Source organism: Staurois parvus, unplaced genomic scaffold (genome assembly GCF_062004578.1).
Source record: "Staurois parvus isolate SC_StPar_1 unplaced genomic scaffold, SC_StPar_1.0 ptg000125l, whole genome shotgun sequence".
NCBI classification, from domain to species: Eukaryota; Metazoa; Chordata; class Amphibia; order Anura; family Ranidae; genus Staurois; species Staurois parvus.
The window spans coordinates 264301-289188 of NW_028317921.1; the positions used below are offsets into that span (position 1 = coordinate 264301).

The 24888-nt window shown below is 45.3% G+C and overlaps 1 protein-coding gene across 1 annotated transcript in view; it reads left to right on the forward strand.

Annotated features, from left to right (window-relative positions):
- LOC149467059 (uncharacterized) overlaps positions 1–24888 on the forward strand; it is a gene marked incomplete at its 3' end in the record, with an annotated part of 49585 nt that overhangs the window by 1233 nt on the left and 23464 nt on the right. The window contains exons 2-5 of the mRNA XM_089672317.1: positions 5915–6292; positions 9582–9890; positions 18403–18450; positions 22616–22894. Coding sequence (XP_089528443.1) covers positions 6019–6292; positions 9582–9890; positions 18403–18450; positions 22616–22894 — 910 coding nt within the window. The remainder of the gene's footprint in view (positions 1–5914; positions 6293–9581; positions 9891–18402; positions 18451–22615; positions 22895–24888) is intronic.

Here is a 24888-nt window from a genome sequence, read left to right on the forward strand (position 1 = left end):
CGAACCATGTATGGCCTGCATAGGTGCTTATTTATTTGTTGCACATCTAGCTCATTTTTCAAGAAAAGCCTTCAAGAGATTTAGGCTGTCCATACACTATTCAATTTTCTGTCCAATTTCTGCCCAATTTCCTTTAGATTTACCTTCAACTATGTAGTGTGAGGGCCCGCCTAATTGAATACTATTGAAAATGTTTAGGTTTGACCTCCTATTATATGGTTTTTGGTAAATCTAAAGCAAAATTCTCAAGAAAATTGTATAATGTATGACCAGTACATTTTCAAATATACTGTATGTCTTTAAGAATACATTTAATCTACATTTTTGGAATGCATTTACAAATATATGTAAAAATATGTTAAAATTACTTTTTTGTATGTTACAAAAAAATCTGAAGAGTATATTTAAAAAAAATATATTTTTAAAAATATTTTTCATATGTTTTGGAATCCGATGGATGTGGAATCCGTTGAACTCTGAAGAAACCATGAAGAAGATTACATCAATGGAAAGCCCAAGTTAAAGTGGACTTGTAAAAAACAGCCACTTACCTGTCCCTCGGTCCTGTGGTGTGTCCCCTGCAGCCCGTTTCACCAGCTGTCCTGTATTCCAGGAGGCCGACATTTTCAGTGTGGGCACCTGGCTATGACAGCTTGCGGCTTCACATCCAGGTACCCACTGCGCATGCGCGAGTAGCGCTGCACTTCATGAATGGTCCCGTAGTCTTCTGGGAACGGTCACGTGTATGGCTAGCCTTAATCCCACTTTTCAGTCCTGTACTGTACCGGTACACAGGGGTTTACCAAGATTACATGGGGCATAGCAGTGTTTCTCAACCTTTTTTCAGTCAAGGCACCCTTCAAAATTATGGACAGTCTTGAGGCCCCCATTCTGGGGTGCTCTCTAGACTGTCCATAATTTTAACCACTTCCCGTCTGGCCCATGTAGATAAACAGCTGGACGGGAGGACTGCCGGAGCAGGTTGACGTTTCTAAACATCCCCCCACATTCGTTGCCTGTGTGCGCTCCCTGGGAGCTCTCAGCACCATGATTGGTGCCCACTGTGAAACACAGATCGCTGTAAGGGACCTCTGTGTGAGGTCCCAATCACGTGATCAGATTGGCCAATCTGTGATCACATGAATAGGAGTAAGCAAGATGTCACTTCCTGACATCATTGCTTACTACTTGTGAAATCTGTGAATGATCACAGAGATCACATGGCACAGGGCCATTCACAACAGTCCTGTACTATGTGACAAGCTGTGACCAATCACAGCTCTCACAGTATGTCTCAATGGCTGCAAGAATGCAGCCAGAGAGAAGGAAAAAAGATTGCTTTTACAGCCTTTATGGGTGTAAAAGCAATTAGTGTAAAAAAAAGAAACAAAATAACCTTCATCACCCCCCACAAGTATTACAGTGTCACCATGGCGACACTGTACTGCTAGGGTGACAGTATGTTAAAAAAAACATAAATAATAATATAAAAATTAAAAATTATTTTTATCATTCCCCAAAAGTAGTACAGTGTCACTATGGTGACACTGTACTGCTAAGGTGACAGTATGTTAACCTTCTCGGCGGTATGATTATTTCCGAGTTTTTGTGCTGAAAGCGGTACCATTTTTTTGCATGGAAATATGTATTTTTGTTATTGTAGGCTGTAATTTTTAGGAATAACTCACTGAAATCTGTCTGAACAAGAGTCTAGTAAACATCCCGGGGATGATAAAATTTGAAACACGGAATCATAAATTATAATATAATAATCATAGAAAATAATAATATTATAATAATAAATTTAATTCAATAATATAATCAAACCAAAAACACTGAAATTTGAAATACAGAGGCAAATTCGCACATCGCTGAGCAAAGTCGCAGAATCGTTTTCAGTGTCTGATGAGGAATTTCCCCCACGAATCATTATCACTCAATTCTGCAAGTGGTTCTGATTTACTATCGCTGTTCTCTAGCCGGTCTAAAACCGATTTTGACCTAAAGGGACGCTTTTTGGACGCCATGGACGTTTCTCAGTTTCCAGGCAGAAAGAACAGTCAAAATGCAGGCAGGGCGCCGGACAAAGCACTCGGGACAAAATGTATGTGAAATGCATTGAAATAGCAATGTTTTACTATGTAATAATCATTTTTAAAAAAATGACATTTTTAAAAAATTTCAAATTTGCCGCCTGACGTCCCGACGTCACAGGGACCGGAACACGGAAGCCGGATGCCGGCATCGGCTGGAGAAGATGGCTGGGGACGCTGCAGGGGACACATCGTGGGAGCGAAGGACAAGGAAAGTGCTGCAGGGACTCCCTGAGCAACGCCGCATGGTAAGCCCGAGTGTAGCTCGGGGTTACCGCTCTTGGTACTCAAATTTTACCCCGAGCTACACTCGGGAATACCGCTAAGGAGGTTAAAAAAACGTAAATAATAATATAAAAATTTCAACAAAATTTTGAAAAATTATAATTTTTGGTTATAAACTAACTTGGGTTAATTTTTTTTTTTACTAAAAAGATAACTGAATACATTTTGGCCAAGATTTATAAAGAAAAATTATTTATTTGTAGGCTTTTATAAGAAAAACACTTTTTTTCTAAATATTTGGACTTTTTAATTTATATAGAAAAAAAAAATAAAATCCCAGTGGTGAATAAATACCACCAAAATAAAGTTTTATCTGTCTCAAAAAAATGCTAAAAAATTCATATGGGTACAGTGTTGCATGACCGCGCAATTGTCATTCAAAGTGTGATAGCGCTGAAAGCTGAAAATTGGCCTGAATAGGAAGGGGGGGAAAGTGTCCGGACTGGAAGTAGTTAAAATATATCGGTCTTTGGCTAGCCATACACATGTAGATTCTCTTGTTCAAACCTATGGGCTGTGAGAAATCACTTGATGCCCCCGTCCTGGTGGATGGAAGAATCTTCCCTGTGACTATTGTACTGAGACAGCCACAACACACTCAGATGTCGGAATACCCAAACTATGACTGCAAAAACCATATTTTTCGGATACAGCAGGAAGGGTTAGAACCAGGGGCGGACTGACCATTTGGAAACTCGGGCACTGCCCGAGGGCCCGGGGTCAGTAGGGGGCCCCATGAAATGCCCCTGGTACCTTTTTCATAGGCTTTTTTGAGTTTGGGCAAGGACACAGGGGCCCCATGATCCCCTATTGCCCGGGGGCCCCGTGAGTTGTCAGTCCGCCCCTGGTTAGAACATTGCTCAGGATTCTTGTTGTGTTGATGACCTTTCCTCCATTTCCTTTTGGTTTCACAAAGACATCACCAAGACACAAAGTGGAAATTTCTGACGTGGATTCACAGACAGAAATTAAAAGAAAACCTGACAGAGGTTCTATCTCTTCTCACAATAAAAAAAAAGAAAAATCTGACTGGAGTTGCGCTTCAAAATACTACAACCAACAAAGTGAAGTTGTGTTCACTCCAACCATCCAATCTTTGTACAATGCAATTTTTACACATTCTCTACGCATGATTGGGCATTCAAAGTGAACATAACTTCATTTTCCTAAGTGAACTTTGTAACGGAACCAGACCCCGGCTACACTAGGGTATTTCTGTTAGGCTCCCGATTCCCTGTCCGAACACAGATCCATGGACACCACTCTTGAACGAAACCAGGAAATAGACTACTTTATTTTAACACAGACACAAGATATATACATTCAAGGGAACAACCCCCCTCCCTGCATAAGGACACAGGGCGCGGCAAACCAAATCCAGCAACAAGAAACACATCAGCAGACAGTCCCAACAGGGAGAAGGGCTGCCGGAAACACCCCCCACCAAGCCAATACACAAACACACACATCCCATAATAGTTTGCTCCCAAGCAAGACACACAATAGAACAATGGGATACAGCCACATGGCACTAAACAATAAACAACCCCCTACCCCACCTATACATGTCTACATATCAGGACATCTCACCCTGCACCCCTATCAGGCACAGGGTGACCTACACATAAGAGGGATATGGGGAGCTGAGACAGGGGTCTTCCCACCTCTCCAAAGTGAGCTGTGTTCTATGGGCCCCCCCACCCAAAGTCACTCCCGTCACAAACATCATCTACTCAGCGTATTCACCCCAGTGTCTCTATAAATGTTCAGTTATTTAGAAGGACTTGTAGCCTGAATATTAGCATTCTCTGAAAGAGTGGCCAGCTATGGTGGTCTATGTATTTTCTCACGACAAGCCACCTCTATCACAGGAGTGAAGAGCAATCTCCAGTACTTCCTCGCCCAAACTCAAACCACACCCAAGAAAGCCTATGAAAAGGTACCAGGGACATCTCATGGGGCCCACTACTGACCCCGGGCCCTCGGGCAGTGCCAGAGTTCCCCAATGGTCAGTCCGCTGCTGAAAATGACACTCCCTCCTCTTAATCACATGATACAGCTCTAGAACAGTGTTTCTCAACCTTTTTTTCAGTTGCAACGCTTTTTAAAAGAATGCTAAATTTTGAGACACCCCAGAATAAAAAAATTAAATGTTACTTATCATTGGTAAACCTGAGACCAGGGCAATGCATTCAGCCATCTTGATGGAACTAACTTCACAGCAGAAGCCCTCCTTCACATCAGAAGTTCCTCATCTCTTTAGAAGATCAACCATCACATCGGAGGTCCCCCACAATATCAGAGGTTCCCCCAGATCACAGAGCCCCCCAATTAAACTGTCCCTATCACAGAGCCCCCTCTCCTCCCCTCCCCCCCATTCACACTGTCTCCATCACAGATCCTCTCAAGCACACTGTCCTTCATGGGCAGCACAGTGGCTGAGTGGTTAGCACTTCCAACTGGCAGTACTCGGGTCATTAGTTCGAATCCCAGCCACGGCACCACCTGCATGTGGTTTGCATGTTCTCCCTGTGCTTGTATGAGTTTCCCCTGGGTACTCCGGTTTCCTCCCACACTCCAAAGACATGCTAGTAGGTTAGTTGGCTCCTGTCTAAATTGTCCCTAGTATGTGTATGTATGAATGTGAGTTGGGGACCTTAGATTGTATTAGGGTTAGGGACTGATGTGCATGTACAATATATTTAAAGCCATGCCTAAATTGTTGGCACTATATCAGAACCTGTAATAAAATAAAAAACAGAGCCCCCCCAATCACACTGTCCCCCATTACAGAGCTGCCCCCCAATCACACTGCACCCATCACAGATCCTCCCAGCCATAAAGCTCCCTATACACATAGGAATCCAACCATTTTTGTTTGCAGGAGGAGATCTGGAGGAGGCAGGCTTCCATCTTCTCCTGAATGCTGGGAGTGGTCCTGCATGCCACCTGTCCTGGATCAGAGTCCCACCTTGGCATGGTGTAGGTGAGCCAGCCATGATCACTATAGCAGCAAAGTATGCTGTGTGTTCTCTACATAGAGCTTCATTGGTAGTTATGGTGCTGTAGGACAACCTGTCTGCTCCATGGCAACGCATGATGTTGATCCAGGGCAAACTGAGTCCTATATTATCAGCACCTGGAGGAAACCCAGAAAGTACCCGTGTGGAGAAACAATGCACTAGACATCTGAGCCACCAATCTCCAGATCCCAGCGATGTCATATGGGTGAAAGAGAGAGGGTCCTTGTAAGCTCTGACCATGGAGTTCCCACAGGGATTCTTCTCTTCTGTGGGTGAATGGAGCAGTATGGAAGAAAAGGGAATGAGATTACATGCAGGTGAGGGGAATTGGCAGTTCAGTGAACCTGTTACATGTGCAAAGCCCAGGTCCAGTAGCAATAATTTATCATGATTATAAAATCCCCCGGACCCATGTAAAATATTCTCGCTTTTGTACATCATCATTTAAACAAACCTACTGTCTTTTTTTCTGTGTGATCTTCTAAACGTTGATAAATCATTGTTGGTTTTCAGATGTAACACAATCTTACTATCAAAAATAAGTCACCCTGCGTTTCTTGCATCTCCTTTGGGGAAGTTCTGAGTCGGTGGAGGGTCACGCGGTGTAAAAGGAAAAGATGGTGCTACAACTTCAAGATTTATTTTTGATGGTTCTCAAGCGGCTGGACAAAGAGAGCTTTTCTCAGTTCAAAGAAAGGTTAAGCACATTGAATGTGAAGAAAAAATATAAGCAGATCCCAAGTTCCCAACTAGAAGGTGCAGATCCACAATCTGTCATTGACCTCATCCTAGAATTCTACCCTCACTTCTATGGGATCAAAGTGTGCCAGGCTGTCCTAAATGCCATCAATGAGAAGGGACTTTGGAATAAAGTGCTGGATGAATTGGAAGGTATGGTAGACTTGTCTGTAACAATCACAACAATGAGAAATGTCAGTGGGAGTTTGGGTTCAATGGAGGGATAAGCCCTCTGACATTATCAGGTTAAAGCATAATATAAAGAAGGATAGGGGTGAGTCCAGGAATGGGATTTAAAAGTCCACAATTTCTCATGTCCCTCTCACCCGCTCTAACACAGTGGCTCTTAACCTTTTTTGAGTCACAGACCCCTTTAAGAATATGATGAAAGCTATGGACCCCCCATGATGATAACAAATTAAATGGTAAACATGCGACAACAACAGGTCAAGAGGTGCTTAGTGGTCGGTTCTATAATTATGGGCAGGGTGCATTTTCTTTCATTTCTTTTACAGGGAAACCATTGGCTGGGACAGTAATTTTTTATCTGAGCCACACAGACTCCCAGAAACTCATCCATGAACCAGTTAGGTGTCCACAGGCCGCAGGTACGGGAACCCTTGCTCTAACGCAGGAGTCTCCAAATGTTCTAAACAAAGGGCCAGTTTACTGTCCTTCAGACTTTAGGAGGGCCGGTCTGTGGCCATTGGGAGCAGAAAAGGTCCCAACATCAGCATCAAAAGCAATGCCCCAGCATTGGTGTTGTTGGGAGGAATTGTGCCTCATCATTGGTGTCATTGGGCCCCATTATTGGTTGTCATTAGGAGAAATTGTGCCCCATACTTGATGTCATTTGGAGGAACTGTGCCTCATCATTGGTTTCAATGGGAGTAATGGTGGACCCTTAATTTGTGTCAGTGGGGGGGGGGGGGAATTGTGCATCATGGTTGTTGTCAGTGGATGAAATAGTGCCCCAAGGGCTAGATGAAAGCACACAAAGGGCTGCAGTTTGGAGACCACTGCTCTAAAATATTGTGTATATCTCTTTCACTTGCTCTCTCATGCCATTCTCCCTCTTATTCTATCCTATCATTCTATCGTCTCTCACTCTCTTTTGTGCTCTCTCTTTTTTCACCTATCTCCTCTCTTTCTTTCTCTCATTCTCCCTCTCTCTCCCCTCCCTTCTAATCTATTTTTTTAATGCTTTCTTCCTCTCTTCTCCAACCTCCCTCCCTTCCTTCCTTCCTTCCTTCCTTCCTTCCTTCCTTCCTCTTCAACTCTCTCTCGCTCTTCAGCTTGCTCTCTCTCTCTTGCTCTCTATCTCCTTTCACTCTCTATTGCTCTCTTGATTTCTCTCTATTTCCTTTTCATTATTGCATGCACATGCTCTCTCTCACTCACTCTCATTCTCTATTGCTCTGTCTCTCCTTTTTCCCTCTCTTTTGTGTGCTCTCTTACGTTCTCTCTTGCTCCTGCCTTTCTCTCTCACTCTCTTACTCATGCTCTCTCTCGCTCATGGTCTCTCACACCTTTCTTGTTTTCTCTCACTCAGTTTCTCCCTCTCTCTTGCTCTCTCATCTTTCTCTCTTTTTTCTCTCTTGTTCTCTCTGGTTGCCTGTCTCCCTATTTCTCTCTCACACTCACTCTCTTGGCCTCTCGCTGCTCTCTCTCATGCAAGCTCTTTTGCTCTCTTGCTCTTTATCTATCTTGCTCTCTTTCTCTCTAGCTTGCCCTCTCTCTTTATTTCTGCTCTCGTTCCCTCTCTCTTCCATTACCACTTGTGCTCTCTCACATTTACTCTCTTGTTCTCCCTTGCTCTCACTCTTGCCCTCTCTGGTTATTTCTTACTGTTATTTCCTCTCCCTTTCTCTCATTCTCTCTTTCATGCTCTCTCCTTGCATGCTTTCTATCTCTCCCCCTCTCTCTTGCATGATCTTGCTCTCTCCTTTCTCTCGCTCTTACTCTTGCTCTCTATTCCTGTCTCACACTTGCTTTCTTTCTTGTTTTGTCTCGCTCTCTTTTGCTCTCTCTCTTTCTCTCTTGTGCTCCCTCTCTCTCTCTCTCTCATTGTCTCTTGCTTTCATTCTCTTCCTCGCTATTTCCTTTCTCTCATACCTGTGCTCTCACACTTATTTTCTCCTTTCTCTCTCACTCATATTCATACTGTCTTTTGCTCTCTCACTCACGTTTTCTCACATTCTCTTTCTCTTTCTTGCTATGTGTCGCTTGCTTTCTCTCAGTGTCTCTTGCTCGCTTTCACTCTTTTTTTTCTCTTGCACTCTCTTTCTTGTTATCTCTTGCTTTCGCCTTTCTCTCATGCTCTCTCACTTGTGCATTCTCTATTGCTCCCACTTACTTGTGATCTCACACTCACTCTCTTACTCATGCTTTCTCTCGCTCTCTTACTCACTCTCTCTTTCTCTTTGTTCTTTATCTTTCTTGTTCTCTCTCTCTCTCGTTCTCTTTCATTCTCATTCTTGTTCTCTCTCTCTTTCTCTTCTTGTTCTTGTTCTCTTTCTTGTTCTCTCTCACTGTTTCTTGTTCTCTCTTTCTTTCTTGTTCTCTCTCTCTCTCTCTCTCTCTCTCTCTCTCTCTCTCGTGCCCTCTCTCTCTCTCTTTCTGTTTCTTGTTCTATCTCTCTTTCATGCTCTTTCTCTCTTTCTCTTTCTTGTTCTCTCTCTCTCTTTCTTGCTCTCTCTCCCTTTCTTGCTCTCTCTCTCCCTTTCTTGCTCTCTCTCTCTCTCTCTCTCTCTCTCTCTTTCTTGCTCTCTATCTTTCTTGCTCTCTCTCTCCCTCTCCCTCTCCCCCCCTCCCTCCCTCGCGTTTTCCCCCTCCCTCTCCCCCTCGTTCTCTCTCTCCCCATCCCTCTCTCTCTCTCTCTCTCTCTCTCTCTCTCTTTCTGTTTCTTGTTCTATCTCTCTTTCATGCTCTTTCTCTCTTTCTCTTTCTTGTTCTCTCTCTCTTTCTTGCGCTCTCTCTCCCTCTCCCTCCCCCCTCTCTCCCTCTCTCTCTCCCTCCCTCCCCCTCTCTCCCTCCCTCCCTCGTGTTTTCCCCCTCCCTCTCCCCCCTCGTTCTCTCTCTCTCCACCCCTCTCGTTCTCTCTCTCCCCCCCTCTCTCTCTCCCTTCCTGTTTCTTGTTCTCTCTCTCTCTTCCTATTTCTTGCTCTTTCTCTCTCTCCCCCCTCTCTCCTGCTCTCTCTCTTTCTTGCGCTCTCTCTTTTCTCTCTTGTTCTCTCTCTCTCTTTCTTGTTCTCTCTCTCTTGCTCTTTATCTTTCTTGTTCTCTCTTTCTCTATCATTATTCTTTTGCTTTCCTTCTCTCTTGCTTTTTCTCCCACCCGTTCTCTCTCTCTTGAGCTCTTTCTATCCTTATATCTGACTCTCATTGTAACCTCTCTCATCCATCATATGTATTTTATTTGTTCTGTGACCCTCCCCCACAGAGAATAGACACTTTTTGGACCTACACCGATCAGATTTGATTGTATACGGGAAGGTTCGAGTAGATCCGATTCTGTACTATCTGCACCACCTAAAGTTACTGACGGATAAACAGTATGAAGAATTAACGAAACAACCGACATACGAAGACAAGATGGGGGGCTTGTTAGATACTGTGCGATGCTGGGATGGCGAAAGCAAGTACAAAGTCATGATGGCTCTAGAATGTTATAATCCTGAAGTCCTTCAACTAAGAACTGGTGACTTTCTACAGAACAGTATAGAGATTGAGAGAACGTACTATGGAATTGGTAAGGATGTATATTGTACCTTCATATTATGTCATCCATAGAGTCTTGTCCATGATCTACAAACAAAAGAGTTTGACAAGATTTAATTAATATATATTTGCATCTTCCTTTATAGTGTCAAATCTCTCAGAAGGCAATCACCTTACTTATCTGTATTTTATATTTAATTATTATTTATTTCAGGTACTTATATAGCGCCGTCAATTTACATATATATTGTACATTCACATCAGTCCCTGACCCTCAAGGGGTGTACAATCTAAGGTCCCTAACTCACATTCATACATACACATATTAGGGCCAATATAGATAGGACCCAATTCACCTACCAGCATGTCTTTGGAGTGTTGGAAGAAACCGGAGTACCCAGAGGAAACCCACACAGGCACAGGGAGAACATGCAAACTCCAGGCAGGTGTGTTGAGATTGGAAAGCCAATGACCCTAGTACTGCCAGGCAGAAATGCTAACCATTTAGCCACTGTGCTGCTCTTTTTATATGTACATTTTACAAAAATAGCTTTTCCCATTAAGGCGAGATTCCAGATTAAATCCTTCTTAAATTAGACCATAAAATGCCAAAGCTCCCCTAATGTGAAAAGGGAAAAATAATTCTACATTTCATTTGCTTAACCGAATCAAACCCATGAGAATGTACACACTGGACGGAGTTTTATATTACCCTTTTACAGTATTTTTTGTATTAAATAGTTTTTATTGATCTTTTTTTATTTAAAGTGTTACTAAACCCACAACAGTACAATCAGTCTGTAGATGCAGTAAAGCATGCTTGTTATACTCACTGTGGATCCTAAGAGGTTAATCCTCCACACTGTGTAAAAAGGGTGTTTGATCCTGACTTCTCTAATCCTACCCTTCTTGGGACAGTGCATGTGATCAGCGCAGGGCCAATCAGCACTGTCCAGACAGAGGTCAGGGGTCCTGCATTCTCCTACAGGAGAATGAAACTTCTCCTACAAGCTTTACCCCGGGCCTTGCTGCACACCAATAGCAGTTACAAGACTGCTATATACTGCTGATGAGAAAAGGTATTTAGCAGTTTATATTTACTACAATAATTGCATTTCCATGTTGTGTGTACTGTAGGAGACCCGATATAGAGTTCTCAGGTTTCTGGAAAGGTGGGAGGGCTCCAGAAGCCATGACCTGTCAAAGCCTCCCAGCCTGTCCTGAGGTGACTTCACTACCTCACTCAAGCACTGCTACTTACCCTCTATCTAACATAAAAAACCTACCTAACTAACCTGGAGGGCATTACAAATATTTATATAGTCCCAACCAATCTTTGTGAGCTCTGCACTGGTGGCTGCTGGAAAATGGGTGTTACTAGTCTGAGATCTAGAGCTTTCTTGTCTTGTCCTGAGAGGGGAAGTCCAGCTTGGAGGGTGTCCTGTCCTCTGGGTAGTCCTGTCATATGCTTGCTGTTCTTGAGGCCTCTGCTGGGCTAGCTGAGAGGCCTGGAAGCTGACTCAGGGTCTGTCTCTGGTTGGATCTGGTCTGGGATCACTGGTGGAAGTGTCTGGAGGACATTGATAGGGAGCATCCATTCATCCGAAGACATTTGTGAGTACAGACCGGTGTGAGAGATCCTAAAGACTGTGGGCTTCTGCCACACTTTTGATGCTTGAGAGTCAGCTGAGCGTACAGTAAAAGGGGGTACCGACTGTTGACCTGAAGAGCTCAGCCCATCATGTTCTGTGTTAAAAGGAATATGCTCAAGTTGCTTAAAGAAAGAAGTTTGTGTCTTTATCTGCTTCAGCTACGCCAAGTCCATTACTGGCTCCTGGCCCCTACAAGGACAGTGCTTACAGTGCTGCAGAAGGAAGTCTAGTATCCTCATCATGTACAAAGCTACTTCTGGAGTATTCCACTCATCCCCATCCAAGTTATCCCTAAACATAAAAACACCATAAGAACTCCCCCGAACTGCTTACTAGGCCAAAGAGTGACTGATGTGGCAGTGCCAGGCCACTGTGTGATTAGATCAGATTTTGGAGGAAACAAGCACCTTAATGATCCAGGTGTGTACTTCTGTCCTACCGGAGCTGGGATCAGAGCTCAGAGCCCCCCCTTCCTGAGAGGGTTAGTGTGTGAAGGGAACCCCGAAAGGTGCTGGCATGCACCGTACTGTCCAGGTCAGGACAGACCAAGGCCCGAGTGGGGTTGCCACCTCATCCCTTTAAAACTGAACACATATTAACTAGCTGCCGACAGCAGATAGCCGAATGACGGCTGCACTGCGGCCGGCCAGTTCTGGGTGGACGTCATATGACGTCCCCCCAGAACGCGCTCTCCTGCGCGCCCCAGGGGGCGCGCACCCGGTGATCTCCGTGAACGCTGTGTCCTACGGACACAGCTGATCACGTGATGTGGTAAAAGGCCAATCACAGCGGCCTTTTACCACGTGATCAGCGGTGTCCAATGACACGCTGATCACAAGGAAATGCAATTGCCGGTTCTCGGCTGCACTTTCCTCACGCTGTCAGATCGTGAGGAAAGTACTGCCGAGAACCGGCAGTTGTCAGAGCGAGGATTGGCACCGATCATCAGGGCACTGATGATCAGTGCCCTGATGATCAGTGCCCAGCAGTGCCACCCACAAGTTCCGCCCACCTGTGCCCAGCAGTGCGCCCACTAGCTCCGCCCACCTGTGCCCAGCAGATCACCCACCTGTGCCCAGCAGTGCCACCCACCTGTGCCCACCCACCAGTGCTGCCCACCAGTGCAGCCCAGCAGTGCTGCCAGTCAGTGCCACCAGTCAGTGCCCAGCAGTGATGCCAGTCAGTGCCGTCTATCAGTACCCATCATCAGTGTCACCTATCAGTGCCGCCTATCCGTGCCACCTCATTAGTACTTCCTATCAGTGCCCTTTAGTGCTGCCTATCAGTGCCGCCTATCAGTGCCCATCAGTGCTGCCTCATCAATGCACATCAGTGAAGGAGAAAAATTACCTGTTTGAAAAATTTTATAATAGAAACAAAGAAACTTTTTTTTTTTTAAATTCTTTGCACTTTTTTTGTTTATAGCTCAAAAAGTAAAGCGGCCAGCGGCAATTAAATACCACCAAAAGAAAGCTCTATTTGTGAGAAAAAAATGATCAAAATTTCATATGGGTACAATGTTGCATGACCGCGCAATTGTCAATCAAAGTGCGGCAGCGCTGAAAGCTGAAAATTGGCCTGGTAAAGAAGGGGGTATAAGTGCCTGGTAGGCAAGTGGTTAACACCGTATTTTTTGCTGCATAAGACGCACTTTTTTTCCCCTAAAAAATGTGGGAAAATGTCTGTGCGTCTTACAGAGTGAATATGGAGCGACCGTCCTGGTATTCCCCCCGTTGCCTCCGCCATGTTAGAATACCGGGCTGGCTACTCGGCTCTGTGCAGCAGAATCTGCAGACCTCCAGTAGTCCTACCTGTTCCTCGGACCAGCAGTTTCCTCACCATGTTCTCTCCCCATTGCCAGCATCTTTAGTGTGGGCACCTGGCTGTGACAGCTTGCGGCATCACAGCCGGGTGCCCACTGCGCATGCACGAGAAGCGTTGCGCTTTGTGAATGGCCCTGTAGTCATCTGGGACCTGTCACATGTCCCAGAAGACTATGGGGAGGGCGGGGGGAGGGACAACTCCGCAGAAGTGGGAATGGGTACCTGTCAAATTTGGGTACCCGCTCCCCCCTCCTTCACTCTCCAAAGGTCCGCAGACTCTGGTCATTCCCTGTACTGTGTCTGCAGTCTCTGGTCATCTCCTGTACTGTGTCTGCAGTCTCTGGTCATCTCCTGTACTGTGTCCGCAGTCTCTGGTCATCTCCTGTACTGTGTCTGCGGTCTCTGGTCATCCCCTGTACTGTGTCTGCGGTCTCTGGTCATCCCCTGTACTATGTCCACAGTCTCTGGTCATCTCCTGTAGTATGTCCGCAGTCTCTGGTCATCTCCTGTACTGTGTCCGCAGTCTCTGGTCATCTCCTGTACTGTGTCCGCAGTCTCTGGTCATCTCCTGTACTATGTCCGCAGTCTCTGGTCATCTCCTGTACTGTGTCCGCAGTCTCTGGTCATCTCCTGTACTATGTCTGCAGTCTCTGGTCATCTCCTGTACCGTGTCTGCAGTCTCTGGTCATCTCCTGTACTATGTACGCAGTCTCTGGTCATCTCCTGTACTGTCTGCAGTCTCTGGTCATCCCCTGTAGTGTGTCTGCAGTCTCTGGTCATCCCGTGTACTGTGTCCGCAGTCTCTGGTCATCTCCTGTTCCGTATCCGCAGTTTCTGGTCATCTCCTGTACTATGTCCGCAGTCTCTGGTCATCTCCTGTACTGTGTCCGCAGTCTCTGGTCATCTCCTGTTCCGTGTCCTCAGTCTCTGGTCATCTCCTGTACTGTGTCCGCAGTCTCTTGTCATCTCCTGTACTGTGTCCGCAGTCTCTGGTCATCTCCTGTACTGTGTCTGCAGTCTCTGGTCATCTCCTGTACTATGTCTGCAGTCTCTGGTCATCTCCTGTACTATGTCTGCAGTCTCTGGTCATCTCCTGTACTGTCTGCAGTCTCTGGTCATCCCCTGTACTGTGTCTGTAGTCTCTGGTCATCTCCTGTACTGTGTCTGCAGTCTCTGGTCATCTCCTGTACTGTGTCTGCAGTCTCTGGTCATCTCCTGTACTGTGTCTGCAGTCTCTGGTCATCTCCTGTACTGTCTGCAGTCTCTGGTCATCCCCTGTACTGTGTCCGCAGTCTCTGGTCATCTCCTGTACTGTGTCCGCAGTCTCTGGTCATCCCCTGTACTGTGTCCGCAGTCTCTGGTCATCTCCTGTTCCGTGTCTGCAGTTTCTGGTCATCTCCTGTACTATGTCCGCAGTCTCTGGTCATCTCCTGTACTGTGTCTGCAGTCTCTGGTCATCTTCTGTACTGTGTCCGCAGTCTCTGGTCATCTCCTGTTCCGTGTCCTCAGTCTCTGGTCATCTCCTGTACTATGTCCGCAGTCTCTGGTCATCTCCTGTACTGTGTCCTCAGTCTCTGGTCATCTCCTGTACTGTGTCCGCAGTCTCTGGTCATCTCCTGTACTGTGTCCGCAGTCTCTGGTCATCTCCTGTACTGTGTCCGCAGTCTCTGGTCATCTCCTGTACTGTGTCCGCAGTCTCTGGTCATCTCCTGTACTATGTCCACAGTCTCTGGTCATCTCCTGCAGTATGTCCGCAGTCTCTGGTCATCTCCTGTACTATGTCCGCAGTCTCTGGTCATCTCCTGTACTATGTCCGCAGTCTCTGGTCATCTCCTGTACTATGTCCACAGTCTCTGGTCATCTCCTGTACTGTGTCCGCAGTCTCTGGTCATCTCCTGTACTGTGTCTGCAGTCTCTGGTCATCTCCTGTACTATGTCTGCAGTCTCTGGTCATCTCCTGTACTATTCTGCAGTCTCTGGTCATCTCCTGTACTATGTACGCAGTCTCTGGTCATCTCCTGTACTGTCTGCAGTCTCTGGTCATCCCCTGTAGTGTGTCCGCAGTCTCTGGTCATCTCCTGTACTGTGTCTGCAGTCTCTGGTCATCCCCTGTTCCGTATCTGCAGTTTCTGGTCATCTCCTGTTCCGTATCCGCAGTTTCTGGTCATCTCCTGTACTATGTCCGCAGTCTCTGGTCATCTCCTGTACTGTGTCCGCAGTCTCTGGTCATCTCCTGTACTGTGTCCGCAGTCTCTGGTCATCTCCTGTACTGTGTCCGCAGTCTCTGGTCATCTCCTGTTCCGTGTCCTCAGTCTCTGGTCATCTCCTGTACTGTGTCCGCAGTCTCTGGTCATCTCCTGTACTGTGTCTGCAGTCTCTGGTCATCTCCTGTACTGTGTCTGCAGTCTCTGGTCATCTCCTGTACTGTGTCTGCAGTCTCTGGTCATCTCCTGTACTATGTCTGCAGTCTCTGGTCATCTCCTGTACTGTGTCCGCAGTCTCTGGTCATCTCCTGTACTATGTCTGCAGTCTCTGGTCATCTCCTGTACTATGTCTGCAGTCTCTGGTCATCCCCTGTACTGTGTCCGCAGTCTCTGGTCATCTCCTGTACTGTGTCTGCAGTCTCTGGTCATCCCCTGTACTGTGTCCGCAGTCTCTGGTCATCTCCTGTTCCGTGTCTGCAGTTTCTGGTCATCTCCTGTACTATGTCTGCAGTCTCTGGTCATCTCCTGTACTGTGTCTGCAGTCTCTGGTCATCTCCTGTACTGTGTCCGCAGTCTCTGGTCATCTCCTGTTCCGTGTCCTCAGTCTCTGGTCATCTCCTGTACTGTGTCCTCAGTCTCTGGTCATCTCCTGTACTGTGTCCGCAGTCTCTGGTCATCTCCTGTACTGTGTCCGCAGTCTCTGGTCATCTCCTGTACTGTGTCTGCAGTCTCTGGTCATCTCCTGTACTGTGTCTGCAGTCTCTGGTCATCTCCTGTACTATGTCCGCAGTCTCTGGTCATCTCCTGTACTGTGTCCGCAGTCTCTGGTCATCTCCTGTTCCGTGTCCTCAGTCTCTGGTCATCTCCTGTACTGTGTCCTCAGTCTCTGGTCATCTCCTGTACTATGTCCGCAGTCTCTGGTCATCTCCTGTACTGTGTCTGCAGTCTCTGGTCATCTCCTGTACTGTGTCTGCAGTCTCTGGTCATCTCCTGTACTGTGTCTGCAGTCTCTGGTCATCTCCTGTACTGTGTCTGCAGTCTCTGGTCATCTCCTGTACTATGTCTGCAGTCTCTGGTCATCTCCTGTACTGTCTGCAGTCTCTGGTCATCCCCTGTACTGTGTCCGCAGTCTCTGGTCATCTCCTGTTCCGTGTCTGCAGTTTCTGGTCATCTCCTGTACTATGTCCGCAGTCTCTGGTCATCTCCTGTACTGTGTCCGCAGTCTCTGGTCATCTCCTGTTCCGTGTCTGCAGTTTCTGGTCATCTCTTGTACTGTGTCCGCAGTCTCTGGTCATCTCCTGTACTGTGTCTGCAGTCTCTGGTCATCTCCTGTACTGTGTCCGCAGTCTCTGGTCATCTCCTGTTCCGTGTCCTCAGTCTCTGGTCATCTCCTGTACTGTGTCCGCAGTCTCTGGTCATCTCCTGTTCCGTGTCTGCAGTTTCTGGTCATCTCCTGTACTATGTCCGCAGTCTCTGGTCATCTCCTGTACTGTGTCTGCAGTCTCTGGTCATCTCCTGTACTATGTCCGCAGTCTCTGGTCATCTCCTGTACTGTGTCCGCAGTCTCTGGTCATCTCCTGTTCCGTGTCCTCAGTCTCTGGTCATCTCCTGTACTGTGTCCGCAGTCTCTGGTCATCTCCTGTTCCGTGTCTGCAGTCTCTGGTCATCTCCTGTACTATGTCCGCAGTCTCTGGTCATCTCCTGTACTGTGTCCGCAGTCTCTGGTCATTTCCTGTACTGTGTCTGCAGTCTCTGGTCATCTCCTGTACTGTGTCTGCAGTCTCTGGTCATCTCCTGTACTGTGTCTGCAGTCTCTGGTCATCTCCTGTACTGTGTCCGCAGTCTCTGGTCATTTCCTGTACTGTGTCTGCAGTCTCTGGTCATCTCCTGTACTGTGTCTGCAGTCTCTGGTCATCTCCTGTACTGTGTCTGCAGTCCCTGGTCATCTCCTGTACTGTGTCTGCAGTCTCTGGTCATCTCCTGTAGTATGTCTGCCGTCTCTGACCATCTCCTGTACTATGTCCGCAGTCCATTGGTTCAGAATATTTTTTTCTTGTTTTCCTCCTCTAAATCCTAGGTGCATCTTATGGAGCGAAAAATACAGCACACAGTTTATGGGGCTGATTACGTTTGTAATTAAACTCACCTTATCTCTTATCTGCATTAAATTAGCCTCAGAACCTGTGTAATTAATATGTGTTCGATTTTAAGGGATGAGGTGGCAACCTTAGGCCCGAACCTGAGAGAGAGGCCATGGGGGACAGAGCAGCTGGGAAGCTGCAAATAAAGACGCAGAGCCAAGGTGCAGCATCTGTGCATGAACACTGGGACATGTTTGATGGTCAGGAGGACCAAGAGGGACTAGTCAAGGAGAGCCATGAGGCTGAATGTTATTTTCCGTATCCAGTTGATGGTGAGAACCCTCGCATGAGGAACCTTTTTTGTGAACGTTTGTTTGTTTTAAATAAAAGTGGGCAGAAAAAGCCCTGAAAACTACTTCTGGTGTGGAGTAAACTCGCCGTTTGGTGCTATGAAATGAGCTAAATCACCCCAAACCATCGCATTGTGTTCGTGTGTCTGGCTGTGCTACTAAAAAAAGTGTTTTTATTTTTCTTGATATGTTGCTGTTGGGGAGTTCCCTTCACTTCCTGTCTGGTAACACAATGTCAGCGGGACAGGAAGTGAAAGGAAATCTCTTTAACAGACCCCTAGATAGGACTAATAACCTGATAGGGGGTTCTAAGACTTCCACACCCTATCTAAAACTGAAATGGTTTTTGGCTGGACAAGCACTTTAATATTCTAGTTTTCTTCATGCTGATTGGATGAACTTTGGATAACTTTCAGCTCTTGTTCCCTTTTAGGATGTTTTAGATTAGAAAGAAAGGACATTGTCAGGACAGAAGATGCAGGTGAGCATTGGCCTACCCTGGGAGACATGTACATGCACACAATATTTCCTGCTTGTTTCTTTTATGATTTTTACATTGCATATCACCTTCACACATCGTTTCCCATTTCTGTCATTTATAAATGTTACATTGTATATAATTATTGTTATTATTATTAGGCTGCTTTCACACTGATCCCTTTTTCTTCTGTTTTTGCATTTTAAAAAGTGGAAACAAAACACATGAACATTAAATCCTATGGAACTCTTCACACTGGTCGGTTGCGGGTCCATTGCGATTTTCAAATTCCTGCTTGCTGCATTTTTGGTGCACCTCCCCTTTGAAATGAATGGAAAACACATAGAAAATGTGTCAAAAATGCACCTGCTGCAAAAAAGGCATAAAAATGCACCTCATTGAAATGAATACAAAGCGCATCAAAAAATGTACCCGAGCTTGCATTTTTGGTGTGTTTTTTTGAGTCCCATTTCAGGTGAAAAATGCACTGGAAGCATGTTAAAATGTGGCACAAATGGGGGGGGGGGGGGTTTACCCTGTTTTTGCAAGAAGTGTGAAAGGAGCCCTATTATTATCAGTGGTGTATTTAGGTTATGTGCTGCCATAGGCAACACAAAAATTGCCGCTCCCCCCCCACAGAAAGAACACCCCTGTCCTCCATCCGAGCCTTCCACTATACTGCCCCCCATACACCAGCCACCATCCCCCATGGCAAGAGAGAGAAAGACACTCACCTTCACAGGTCCGGACATCCCCAGGAACGAGAATCAGGCTGTTCATACACCATCATGAAACCTGCAGCATCTCTCGGAACCCACCAGGTCCCCATGCCGCATGTGTCCCTTCTTCCATCCCTTCTTTCAAGGGGCAGTGCTGCCCCCCCCTGAAGAATGCCACCCTAGGCAAATGCCATGTTTGTCTTGTGGTAAATACACCCCTGATTATTATTAATCAGGATTCAAACAGTGCCTTCAGTTTGCACAGCATATTACAAAGTAAAGGGAGAAAGTGCAATACAATTCAATACATGGGGGTTAGAAGGCCCTTGGAACAATCCGGAACCTCCCGCTCATACTGACCTCATTGCTATCCTTATCAGGGCTTACTTGACTTGATTATTCTGGTCAGGTCTCAAATATTTTATGTTTTTAGTCTTTTTAAAGGGCATGTCAAGGAACAATCTATCTGTGGAATACATGCGTGTTTTCTTATATCACAAAGCTGTATATAACCGCATCCAAATATGCATGTTGGCATTCACTAAAAAACACCACTAAAATACCGCATATAGTCATGTGGTGTAATGTAATGAGTCATCAGCTGTCAGTGGGTTCCCTGCTGACTTCTGAATGTACAAAAAAATTGCCGGCAATTAAAAATTAAGAAAAAAAATGGCGTAGGGTCCCTCCAACCCAATGCATACCAAGCCCTTCAGGTCTGATATGGATTTTGGAGGGGACCCCATGCCATTATTTTTTTTATTTTAGCGTGGTATGGATTGGGGGGGGGGACCCCACACCTTTTTTTTTTCTAAATTTTTAATTGCCGGCAATTCTTTTTTTTTTTTACATTCAGCTATCAGTGGGGAACCCCTTGACAGCTGATGACTCATAAGTTGTTAAGGATGCGGCGGCTGCTCACTCCTTAACCATAACAGTTACTGGTTATTAAAGACGCCAGTGGCCACCTTCTCCTTAACAACCTGTACATACCACATGCCTCAACACCACCTAATTACCACATGCATTTCATTAATTCCACTTGTTTGCCTCCTCCCCCACTCCATTGCCACATTTGGCACTTTTCGGGGGGGAGTGGATATCTAATTTTTACAGGTACCTGCTCCCACTTCCGGCTCAGTTTGCCAGGGTGAACTGAGTTGGAAGTTCAAACCCCTCCTGAAGTCTTCTGGGACACTTGACAGGTCCTAAAAGACTGCCAAACCAATCAAGATGAGCAACACTTCTCGCGCATGCACAGTGGACACCCGGCTGTGACAGCTTGTGACTTCACAGCCGGGTGTCCACTGTGCATGCGCGAGAAGTGTTGCTCATCTTGATGAGATGTTGGCACAGGGAAGAGAAGGGACGGAGTGGGTGAGGACACCACTGGATCCTGGGACAGGTAAGTGTGTGTTTATTAAAAGTCAGCAGCTACAATTTTTGTAGCTGCTGGCTTTTATTAAACACAAAAATGAATAGAACTCCACTTAAAGGTCTTTTTATGCAGTATTTACTGAGCAGTTTTGCTATTTGTTGTAAATATCACATACGAGCAACAGTGAATTTGCATTTTCAATACTGCATGTGAAAAGTGGTCATGTGACTGACATAATGCATGTGATAACCTTTAGTAACTTGTCCCCAGTATGTAAAAAAAACCAAACTATTAAATAATTTTTTATTCAATTTTTAACTTAATTTTTTCCCCTTTTTTTTATATTTCTGTTATTAGAGTAGTTCAGTGTCACCATAGTGAATGGTTTAACATTCATGATAGCTTACTTACTGTTGGCAACAGCTAATCACATGGTACAGGTAGCCAGGTACCATGTGATAGCTGTGAGCCAATCACAGCTTTACAACACTAATCAAGCAGTCATGAATAGAAACCATTCATGACTGTTTTGTTTACTGTACCATGTGATCTCTATAACCAATCATAGCAATCATATGATATCCGGTTACTGGTCACCAGTAACAGCAATCCTCCTGTGTCCAGTGGACACAGCGGTCACAGGAGTGGCATGTTGCGTGCCCCTAATCTGGAGCAGGCTGGATCACGAACATGTACATGATCCAGCCTGCTCTTGCCAACCTTCCGCAGTAAAATTACTGTGGGTGGGCGATAACTGGTTGAGGATCAAATCCGTAAGCGATTGGAAGCCATTTGCAGAGTACTGGTCTCTCTCACTAGTAGGACCTGCTCTGCACCTCTGCAACTTTGTCAAACCATGTCCCATGGATCAAAATTCCTTTAAAAGAGATCTAAATGTTAGCGGTGATTGTTTGCTAGAAGCCTTTGTTTATCTCTCCCGCATGTGTCTCAAGTCAGTGCATATGAGTAGAGCAATTTTCCGAAAGTGCTAGACTCCAGAACCTTTGGGCAAGAAGTGTTTGATCCATGTGGATTTCAAGGGAAGACGTCAGGATCTCAGGCAGTGGTGGGCGATGAATGTCAATCATAAAGGAGGAACCAGAAGTCTCACTGCGACAAGAGAGGTAGAGCAAATCCTTTCCTGGGCAGATTTTCACATTTGGAATGTAGATAACTGGCAGACACATTTTCTCAGCTGGCAGTACCTAAATTTCTAGCAGATGATTCATGAGCGTTGCCATTTGTTGTTTGCTAATGATAGGTGAATCTGCTTGGGTTCTATTCAACAAGGGTTCATCAAAAATTGTTTAAAAATCAACAAACCACATTAGAGGCCAATCCTATGGAAGTCTGTAATGAGTGAACCTTGTTAAACTCTATTTTGAGGGTGAGTCAGTCTCCTGTAAAAAAGGCATGGGAAGCTGGGCACTGTCACAGGGGATATGCAAAAACATTTTTTTTTAAATACTGTACTGTGGGAGAGAATCAAAGATAGTGCTGATTACAAACTCCATCCCTAAGATTGAGGCCCAGAACTCTCTTCCTGCCTAGAGCAGTTGCTATCTATCTCCTCTATCAGGCGTTCCTCAATGGACGCCAAGAAAAAGTATCATTTTTTTAGTTTTGTTACATCTTTCCAACCTTTGACTTGTTGATAACTTAAAACTAGGGGAAGGTGGGAGGGTAAAACCTAAACAACCCCTAGCTCTTCTCAGCCCATCTGACTTTCAAGCATTATTCAGGTAAGACCTATACTTTCCTCAATAAACTGTTAAGCCTTCTCTGACATGTTCCTCCTCTTCGCCATGCAAACCCTCCATCCATTTTGTTCTTCTCCAGGTTCTCACTTTTTCTCTGTGTCTGGGAGGCTTCAAAACCTAGAAGCAGACTGCATGCAATCCTCCAAGTCACATGTTTAGGAATCCCAAAATGGCCAATCAGTTGGCCAATAGGGCAATGCCAGTGAAAATCAAGAACTCTGGAGTGGTCAGTTTTGTTTAAGGAGCCAAATACAAAATAAAAAAATATGGAATGGATTTATAACTGTATTATTCTTTTTTTTACCTTGTAGCCAGAATGCATTTTCTGAATAAATATAAAGAAAAACTTATGAAGAACATAATAATGGTGGATCCAGTGCTGGATGATCTCTGGGATCAGCAGCTGCTCACACAGAGACAGCACAAAAACTTAATGAAAAAGGCAACATCGCTGGAGAAGATGAGATCCCTCTTGGATACAGTGAGGACCTGGAGCTATCCCAACAAGGAACAAGTGTACAAGGCTCTGAAAAAATACAGCTATGGAATAATAAGGGACTTGGTAACACAGGAGGACAGATTCTTCAACTGTAAGTCTGTGTGATACTTTGCTTAATACAGTTGCAAGAAAAAGTATGTGAACCCCTTGGGATTACGTGGAGTTTTGCATGAATTGGGCATAAAATGTGCTCTGAACGTCATCTAAGTCACAACAATAGAAGAACACAGTCTGCTGAACATAATACTACACAAACATTAGATGTTGCCATGGTTTAATTGCACATAACATGTAAACATTCACAGTGCAGGGAGGAAAAAGTATGTGAGGCCCTAGCTTAATGACTTCTCCCAGAGCTAATTGGAGCCAGGAGTGAGCCAACCTTGACTCCAGTCAGTGTGATGATATTGGATGTGTTGCTGACAGCTGTCCTGCCCTTAAAAAACACACACCTGTTTTGGGTTTACTGGTTTCAAGAAGCACTGTCCGATGTGAACCATGCCTCGCAGAAAAGAGCTCTCAGAAGACCTACGATCAAGAATTGTTGACTTACATGAAGCTGGAAAGGGTTACAAAAGTATCTCCAAAAGCCTTGATGTTCATGTGTCCACGGTAAGACAGACTGTCTACAAATGGAGAAAGTTTAGCACTGTTGCTACTCTCCCTAGGCGTGGTCGTCCTGTAAAAATGACTGCAAGAGCACAGCGCAGAATGCTGCATGAGGTAAGGATGAATCTCAGAGTGTCAGCTAAAGACCTACAGAAATCTCTGGCACATGCTAACATTTTTGTTGACACATCTACAATAAGGAAAACATGAAACAAGAATGGAGTACATGGGAGGACACCACGGAGGAAGCCATTGCTGTCCAAAAAGAATATTGCAGCACGTTTGAAGTTTGCAAAAGAGCACCTGGATGTTCCACAGCACTACTGGCAAAATATACTGTGGACAGATGAAACCAAGATTGAGTTGTTTGGGAAGAACACACAACACTATGTGTGGAGAAAAAAAGGCACAGCACACCAACATCAAAACCTCATCCCCACTGTGAAACATGGCGGAGGGAGCATCATGGTTTGGGGCTGCTTTGCTGCCTCAGGGCCTGGACGGATTGTTGTCATTGATGGGAAAATGAATTCCAGAGTTTATCAAGACATTTTGCAGGAAAACGTACGACCATCTGTCCGCCAACTGAATCTCCGCAGAGGATGGGTGATGCAACAGGACAATGACCCAAAGCATACAAGTAATTCAACAAAACAATGGCTGCAACAGCACAGAATACGCCTTCTGGAGTGGCCCAGTCAGAGTCCTGACCTCAACCCGATTGAAATGCTGTGGCATGACCTTAAGAGAGCTATTCACACCAGACATCCCAAGAATATTGCTACACTGAAACAGTTTTGTGAAGAGGAGTGGTCCAAAATGACTCCAGATCGTTGTGCAGGTCTGATCTGCAACTACAGGAAACGTTTGGTTGAGGTTATTGCTGCCAAAGGAGGGTCAACCAGTTATTAAGTCCAAAGGTTCACATACTTTTTCCTCCCTGCACTGTGAATGTTTACATGTTATGTGCAATTAAACCATGGCAACATCTAATGTTTGTGTAGTATTATGTTCAGCAGACTGTGTTCTTCTATTGTTGTGACTTAGATGATGTTCAGAGCACATTTTATGCCCAATTCATGCAAAACTCCACGTAATCCCAAGGGGTTCACATACCTTTTCTTGCAACTGTAATTTGAGGCAATTCTGGATTCACCCAGAGTAGCAGAGAGCGCCTTACAAGTCTTTCTCTGCTGCACGCCACAAACACCTTGTAATAAGTCAGTTATGAGCAGAGTGATGTGAGCTCTGGGGTATTAGGCAGCTTACTTTATATAGGTCTTTTAAAGGATAAGTTCACTTTTTTACAAAAAATAATAAATGCACATTTTTTTTGCAGGTAACGGTTTGGCCGCAGGAGCATGTAAAGCATTGCACCAGTTAAGTTCACCTTTACCAAAAAGCTGCCTATGCAGGTAAGGGATATCTGTAGATACAAACAAACTGTTCAGCTTTGACCAAAGTTAAGTAATACCC